The sequence below is a fragment of the Elephantulus edwardii genome, unplaced genomic scaffold, assembly GCF_000299155.1.
Source record: "Elephantulus edwardii isolate Elephantulus edwardi_28Jun2011 unplaced genomic scaffold, EleEdw1.0 scaffold00275, whole genome shotgun sequence".
Taxonomy (NCBI): domain Eukaryota; kingdom Metazoa; phylum Chordata; class Mammalia; order Macroscelidea; family Macroscelididae; genus Elephantulus; species Elephantulus edwardii.
The window spans coordinates 2,855,286-2,863,545 of record NW_006400025.1 but is presented as its reverse complement, the minus strand read 5'-3'; the positions used below and the strand labels follow the sequence as shown (position 1 = coordinate 2,863,545).

The 8,260-nt window shown below is 39.5% G+C and overlaps 1 protein-coding gene across 2 annotated transcripts; it reads left to right on the top strand.

The window, feature by feature from the left end:
- Positions 1-239: 239 nt before the first annotated feature.
- LOC102872533 (regenerating islet-derived protein 3-gamma-like) lies at positions 240-4,470 on the top strand. Of its 2 annotated transcripts, XM_006900184.1 has the most exons (5): positions 240-315; positions 879-991; positions 1,186-1,323; positions 4,008-4,134; positions 4,403-4,470. In XM_006900184.1, the coding sequence occupies exons 1-5, from the start codon at positions 240-242 to the stop codon at positions 4,468-4,470; spliced, it is 522 nt and encodes a 173-aa protein (XP_006900246.1). The 2 variants fall into 2 exon arrangements, with proteins under 2 accessions (XP_006900246.1, XP_006900247.1); XM_006900185.1 differs by lacking the exon at positions 1,186-1,323.
- The last annotated feature ends 3,790 nt before the right edge of the window (positions 4,471-8,260 follow it).

Sequence of the window (8,260 nt, the reverse complement as noted above, 5' to 3'; positions counted from 1 at the left end):
AACCCTCACAGAATGTAGCAGTTCACACTCAACAAAGGGATATATTACAGGTATTAAGATTATAGATTCCTCCATTACTTAGAGAGATATAGGATAGGGTGTATATAAATGAAGTGAATTTATTCACAGAGCTGCAGGGGAAAGATGAAAGGCTAGACAAGGAAATCTCTGCATGAGCACTCTCTTATTACCCCTCCTTTGATGACCTTTGGTTGTGTTATTAATGCACAGATAGTAGGATGCTGTCCCCCATGACCATTCCCAGCATGTCTTGGATCCTGCTTTCATACCTGATGCTCCTGTCCCAAGTCCAAGGTGAGTCTTTTTTGCCTCCAGCACTGGATTCCTCGTGAAAGTAAAAAACAAAGAAGAGGAAAAACCTGTAGCATATGTTACAAGGTATATGTATTACACATTTGTTAATGGTGATAAATATATTCTCACCTAATTAAATTTTCTGCAATTCCGCCAATATTACTACTTTGTATAGGTCAACTAGTTGCTGGAGGCATCAGAATGGTCCATTAATATTAGTTAATAAAGTCTCATTTTGTTTGTAAACATCAATTATTGCTGGAAGGTTGAAGAGAGAAAGTATGAAGAGTTAATGATGTGTTCGAGTGATGGCACATGGGGAGACAGTCATCTAGAAAGAGGGATACATTGAAAGGAGGGAAGGGTACAAAGAAAGAATACGGTTTAACATTTTGAAAGATTTATTCAAGATCAAAGAATTTGGAGCAAGTTGGCAAAAAGTGATTACTTTTCATGTTCTAGTTTTATGAATTCTTTCAGTGTTTCTTCCCTACTTTTCCTTCATCAGACTTTATTTCATTATGTTCCTCTGTTGGTGTTCTTTTTTCCCCTTTCTACTCCAGGTGAAGACCCTCAGATGGAACAACCAAGGATCAGTTGTCCTGGACGCTCCAAAGCCTATGATTCCCATTGCTATGCCCTTTTTCTGACACCAAAAAACTGGATGAATGCAGATGTAGGTAGTCTGATATATGAATGGGGTCACAGTGAAATGTACATAGGAAGGTGGAGACGCCTCTACTCTTCAAAGTGCAATTTGGGCAAGAACTTTCAACTACGTAGCCCACAAGCTTGCCTTCTGTTCTAACTTTTCCTTGTGTCTCCCACAGAGAATTCTCGATTTTCCTTCTGTCTCTTTATTTTCTACAGATGGCCTGTCAAAAGCGGTCTTCAGGGCACCTTGTGTCTTTAACGAATGCAGCTGAGGGATCTTTTGTGGCCTCCCTGGTGAAGAGCATTTCAAACTCTTACGGGAATATCTGGATTGGACTTCATGACCCCACACTGGTGTGAATGGATTCTCTTTATCACTTAAAAAGCTATTAATGTACAGTTTCAACTTCTCTTCTTTGTTCTGTCTAAATAGTGGCCTTTAAAGATCATGGATTCTGGGAAATATTTGGTGGGAAAGGAGCTCATTGACATTAGCTGGAATGCTGGGATCTGTTTTCTACAGCCAAAAATAACCTGCCTTTTGCTAAACATTTTGCACAGTTGAGGAGGCCTTATAATTTAAATTTTTTGTCCTCATGTATCTCTTCTTTTCTCCGGAACAAAAATATGACTTTGAGTTCATGCCACCTGAATTTCAGAACCATCTCAGGAACAGGTTTGAGGCCTTGAACACTAATGAGCGAAGACCTAATGAGTTGTGGGAGGATGTCAAATGTATCATCCAGGAAGAGTTCAGGCAGCCATTACAAAGACAGAAGAGGGAAAAAAAGACCAAAATGGATGTCAGAAGAAACTCTGAGGATTGCACTGGAGCACAGAGAAGCCAAAGCACAAGGAAGAATTCTAGATACTAAAGAGCTGAACAGAAGTTTCCAAAAGGCAGCACGGGATGACAAAGTTAAATATTACAATGAAATGTGCAAGGAGCTGGAGTCGGAAAATCAAAAGGGCCAAACTCATTCAGCACTTCTTAAGCTCAAGGAACTGAAGAACAAACTTAAACCTTGAGTTGCTATAATCAAGGATGCTTTAGGTAGAATATTAAATGATCCAGAAAGTATTAAAAGAAGATGGAAAGAATATACTGAGTCACTGTATCGAAAGGAATTGGCAGACACAGAAGAATTTCATGAAACAACATATGAGCAAGAGCCTATGGTGATGAAAGAAGAAGTTCAGGCTGCTTTGAAGGACATAGCAAAAAAATAAGGCTCCAGGAATAGATGGTATAACAATTGACATATTTCAGCTAACAGATGCTGCTCTGGATGTGCTCACCAAGTTGTGCCAAGATATCTGGAGAACAACCACTTGGCCAACTGACTGGAAGAGATCTATATTTGCTCCCATTCCAAAGAAGGGTTACCCAACAGAGGGTGGAAATTATAGAACAATATCATTGATTTCACATGCAAGCAAGATTCTACTGAAGATTATCCAAAAGTGACTGGAAGAACACATCAGCAGCGAACTGCCAGAAGTCCAGGCTGGGTTTAGAAGGGGTCGTGGTACTAGGGATATTGTAGCTGATGTTAGATGGATGTTAGCTGAAAACAGGGACTATCAGAGGAATGTCTATCTGTGTTTCATTGATTATGCAAAGGTGTTTGTCTGTGTGGACCATAACAAACTGTGGCTGACTCTGAGAAGAATGGGAATCCCAGAACACTTGATTGTGCTAATGAGAAACCTATACTTGGACCAAAAGGCAGTTGTCAGAACAGAACAGGGAAACACTGCATGGTTCAAAATTGGGAAAGGTGTATGCTGGGGATGTGTCCTCTCTCCATATCTTTTCAACGTGTATGCAGAACAGATTATCCAAGAGGCTGGGCTCTATGAGGAGAACTGTGGCATCAGGATTGGTGGAAGATCTATTAAAAATCTGCGTTATGCAGATGTCATACCCTGCTTGCTGAAACTGAGGAGGACCTGTAATGATTGCTGCAGAGGGTCAAGGACTGCAGCCTCCAATATGGATCGAGACTCAATGTCAAGAAGACAAAGATTCTCACCACTGGACCAACTGGCAGCATCATGATGGACGGTGAAGAGATTGAGATTGTTAACAACTTTAGTCTTCTTGGCTCCACGGTCAACAGTCTTGGCACCAGCAGCCAGGAAATAAAAAAACAAAACAAAACATATCGTGATGGGAAAGTCTGCTGTTAGGGACCTCTCCAGGGTACTGAAGAACAATGGTGTCACTCTGGAGACCAAGGTACATCTGATACAGGCTATGGTCTTTGCTATCACTTGTTATGCATCAGAGAGTTGGACAATGACTAGGAAGGATAGAAAGAGAATTGATGCCTTTGAGCTGTTGTGCTGGAGAAGAGTATTAAATGTACCATGGACTGCCAAGAAAACAAACAGATTCATCCTTGAGAGGATTAAAACAGGCTGCTCCTTGGAGGCAAGGATTCTGGGGCTTCGTCTGACATACTTTGGACAGGAGGGACAATTTCTTGGAGAGGGACATCATGCTTGAGAGGCTGGAGGGACAGCACAAGAGGGGAAGACCCTCTATGAGGTGGATTGATTCTGTGACTGGGGTAATCGGGATGGATGCGTCAGAAGCAGTGTGATTGGCATAGGACGGAGCAGGGTTTAGGGCTGTTGAACATAGGGTCGCCATGAGTTTCAAGCGACTTGATGACATATAACAACAACAACAATAACAACAACAACAACATCTTCATGTATATATGTTAACTGTGCTGGAAGATCTCGAATTAAAAAAAAAATCTTGCTGGAGAACAGTTGCAATTTTAAGGGTCATATAGACAATCATCAACAGCTCAACATCAATAATTACCTAGCAACATTATACTTGGTTGTGACATTAACATTTAAAAATATCTACAATTAATAGTGATTCCTGGAAGAGTTGTTTTGATAAGGCATATGGAACAATGGAGAAGTACATCATTAGAATTGAGATCATCTAATACTGGAAAGGGTATCCTTCAAAGTTAGTGGCATTTTCTCACCTCCCTCCTTCCTCTACTCTATAGGGGTTGGAAACCAATGGTGGTGGATGGGAGTGGAGTAACATGTTTGTGTTAAATTATTTTGCCTGGGAGAAAGATCCCTCCACCATCATGAACCATGAGCACTGTGGGAGCCTGTCTCGGACCACAGGTAATAAGAAGTCACATTTTGCCCAGTCGCCTTGCTCCCTCATTCATCTTCCCTGGGTCTAACATTTTGAGAGTTCTTGTAAAGTGATCAATTCAATTCTGTTTTTCCTTCTCCCATCTCCTCTTTTCTCTCCCTTCTTTGTATTTTTTTACTTATATTGGGCCTGTGGTGACATGTGGCTTTGAATCTTGTGATAGAATGTGAGATACTCTTCTCTTAGCTCACAATCTTCCCCAGCTTCACCCACATTACTGTTCTGTCTCTACAGGATTCCTGACATGGATAGATTATAAGTGTGAACAGGAGTTACCCTATATTTGTAAATTCAAGAATTAGGAAAAGTAGGAAGATAGCAACTGGGACTGATAATGATCTTCTTGAACTTGTGAACTACTGTGAAGACATCACCAAATAAGAAATATTCTCCATATCATCAACTTGATCTCTTTATTCTGATCCTTACTTCTCATCACCTTCATTTTTTAGTTTTTCTTTGTTGCATAAAATAATTATTCAAAGAACAATAATAAAAATTTTGTTCTATTGTTGTTTTCCTTGAGTATTTCATTCTCTTAGCTGTTCTAAGCTCTGGTGGCCTAGTGACAAGAAGCTGCACTGCAATTCCAAAGGTGCATGGTTCAAGGCCACCAGCTGCTCTATGGGAGAAAGATAGGTAATCTCATTTCATGTGATTAACTATCTCTGAAAATCTATCAGAGGGTCAACTATGGGTCATTTACAACTCTACAGTACACAACAACAACAACATTTTCAACTAAGAGAGCTTTTCTACCAACAAGAAGGTCCCCAACTAAAATTTAAGAGAAGGAAAATAAGATAGAATAGTACATATAAGAATTATGTGATAATATAAAAGTTTATAACATACATGCACTTTGATACTAAATGTAGAACAAAAAATATAGAATGGAAGGGAAAACCACTTAAGCCAATAATAGAAAAAAATTTTCCCAAGCAACAACAAACCATAAAGCACAAAACTAAGAAAGTAAGTAAACACCAAGCAAGACAAATAATGTTAACAAAAATTACGTGTTGTTGTTAAGTGCGGTGGAGTCGTAGATGACTCATAACTACCTTATGAACGAAAGACTGAGAACTGTTCATAGTTTCTGAAGGCAAGTCATTTTGAAAGTGGATGCCACTCCTGCTTCCAAGCTTGTTTTAATTGGGAAACTCCACCAAATACTGTCCACCATGGGTAACCATTATCACATTTGGCACATCATTGTCACAGTGCTTAGCATCAGAGCAACCATGAGTTACCTCTACACATCAATGCACAGACAAGTTGCACCCTCTTCCGAAATGGTTTGCCTCCGGAAACTCTATGAACAGTGCTCAGGTCTTTCATTCATAGGGTCTTTATGAGTTGTCTACGAATCAACGGCACTTAACAACAACACCACCACAACAAAAACTATACCTAGTAAAAATATACTAAATTGCATAAAATGAGAGACAGAGGTAGTACAATATAAGAAACTGAGAGAGAGAATCCTAGCTATAAAGGATTAAAACAATTTAATGGGATGAAGGACACATTGAGAATATGGAGAGGGAACTGTTTGTGACTTTTTTCTGGAGAAGCTGTATCAGTTGGAGAACCTGATGTCTGGTCAAGATCCAATCACCAAGGACAACAGTACAATTTAGAAGAAGTGGGTTGCACTCAGATGAATTTCCACAGGGCTGTGCTGCATACCATAAAAGAATTGAAGGACTTTAACAAAGAAAAATTTTCTTAATTCACAGGACCAGAAAGGACTCCTAGCAGGGAGAATTTCCCAACCCCATAAAGAAAATAATCCTGCAGCTAATTAGTAGCTTTATAAAGAATTATCAACAATCCATGAAGACAGAAACAGCCATTGTATTAAAAACAAACAAAAAACCCAAACAACAGAACTTCATATAATATCAAGGAAGCAGGAGGCAGCCTCAGACTTTGTGAAGGAACAAAATAAGTCACCTTCTAAAAAAGGAGATCATATTGCAGGCACAATGACTATTCCAGAGACAGGGAAACAGAAGAAACAGAACAACATGGAGGAACACGAACTGCTAAAGAAATTGCAAAAGATAGAAGAAAGATTTGAAACAATAACTAAGGGGGTACAACAATTTAAAAAGCCATCACAAGACAGAAAGGGTGCAGTAACACAGTACTGGAAATAACAGAAATACATTGAAATACAAGCTAGAATAAAAAGACTAAAACGGCAGAAATTTCTAATTTGTTGGACAGCCAAAAAAACCAGAATGGTAGAGTTGAAGAGAGAATGTCAAGGCTGGAAGACAAGAACCACAGTAGGTACATGTTGTTGTTGTTTTGTGCCATTGAGTCGCTTGTGACTCACAGCAACCCTATGTAACAGCCCTAAACTCTGTTCTGTCCTGTGCCAATCGCACTGTCTCCGATACACCCATCCTGATTACCCCAGTCATTGAATCAATCCACCTCATAGAGGGCCTTCCACTCCTGTGCTGTTCCTCCACCCTCCCAAGTATGATGCCCCTCTCCAAGCACCGGTCCCTCCTTACAAGATGTCCAAAGTATGTTAGACGGAGCCTCAGAATCCTTGCCTCCAAGGAGCTGCCCAGTTTAACCCTTTCCAGGATGAATATCTTTGTTTTCCTAGCAGTCCATGGTACCCTCAATACTCTTCCCCAAAACCACAGCTCTTGATATCTTCCCACAGCTCATCTGGTTTTCATTAGTTTTCAAGGCCTTAACTGTTGGGGACTGCTTATCCTACTTTTCTGGGGAAAGTGATACCTGGAAGAAATGAATAAATAAAGATACAAGAGACAAACAACTTACAAAGGCAAAGCAGCACAGGACAGGACTGGACTGGACCCGGGCAGCTGTGCTGTCTTTATTTTTATACCTTTTTTAAACAAAGAGCTGGTTCACAGGGAAATAGAAACTTTAAGGGTTACATCATAGAGCCCAGGTGGGCCGGGTACAAGTAGAAACATTAAGTTTACCATAGGGCTCAGATGGGCTGAGTATGTAGTTAGATACAAGACTTCTTTGTACTCATAAACTGTGCTTTCGCTCATCTTGCAACCACCTTATCAAGAGCAGGAATAAAGTCAGTGTCTAAAGATGTGTGAAAACTGCTTGCAAACTTCCTTCTCAGAGCACCTTGTGATGTCTGCTTGCAATCTTCTTTCTGAACTCTGTGTGTAAGGCACACAACCATATTCTAATGATGCAGTCCTTTACATTCTTTGGTCCTCTACACTTAACTGCATTCCTGAGTTGGTTTTTAAATTCATGAGGGATAAACTCAAGATCAAATTTTTATTCCTGTGGATATGATTTTACCTTCTTTAGCTATAATTTAAACTTGCATGTGAGTAGTTGATGGTCTGTTCCATTATCAAGACCTGGCCTACTTTTCACTGCTGATATTGAACGTTTCCAATGATTCTTTCCACATATGTAATTGATATGATTCCAGTGCATCACATCAGGTGAAATCCATGTGTACAGCCTGTATTTATGTTTCTTATTAAAGGTATTTGCTATGAATAAAAAAAGGATAGATTATTAAAATTAGTATGAGAACAAGAGTCACCTACAAAAAAGAAACAATTAGATAAAGTTCTGATTTCTCAGAAGAAACCATGTGAGCAGGAAGACAATGGGATGACACATACAGATGGCTGACAGAAAATATTTACCAGCCAAGCATCCTATATTCAGCAAGGTGGTCCATCACAAATGAAGGAGAAATTAGAACATTTGCAGAAAAGAAGGAATAATGGAATTCAAAAACAAAAAAAGACCAGTTCTACAAAATATATTACAGGTAGGCCTTCATACAAAGATATCAAAAGATAGTGGATGTATCAAAATAACCACAAACCTCGGACAAAGAAACACAACAAACCAGCAACAATAAAACCTAATCTTTCATTACAGAAAAGCTAGGAACAACACTAGAAGTCCTAATCCACAACATAAACAGTCTTCCCAGTATCCTGGAAAAGCTCCAACCAGGAGAAGATAACATAGATGAATGGGACCTTCTAAGACTCAAATCCCTATGCACATCCAAAAACTTCTCCAGTAGGGTAAAAAGGGAAGCCACTG

What these genes read in the sequence shown, in the direction of transcription:
- LOC102872533 (XM_006900184.1), top strand. Translation starts at nt 240, where the DNA reads ATGCTGTCCCCCATGACCATTCCCAGCATGTCTTGGATCCTGCTTTCA. An exon ending in GCTCCTGTCCCAAGTCCAAG is followed by an intron (nt 316 to 878) that starts GTGAGTCTTTTT and finishes TTTCTACTCCAG; the next exon opens with GTGAAGACCCTCAGATGGAA. An exon ending in GACTTCATGACCCCACACTG is followed by an intron (nt 1,324 to 4,007) that starts GTGTGAATGGAT and finishes TCTACTCTATAG; the next exon opens with GGGTTGGAAACCAATGGTGG.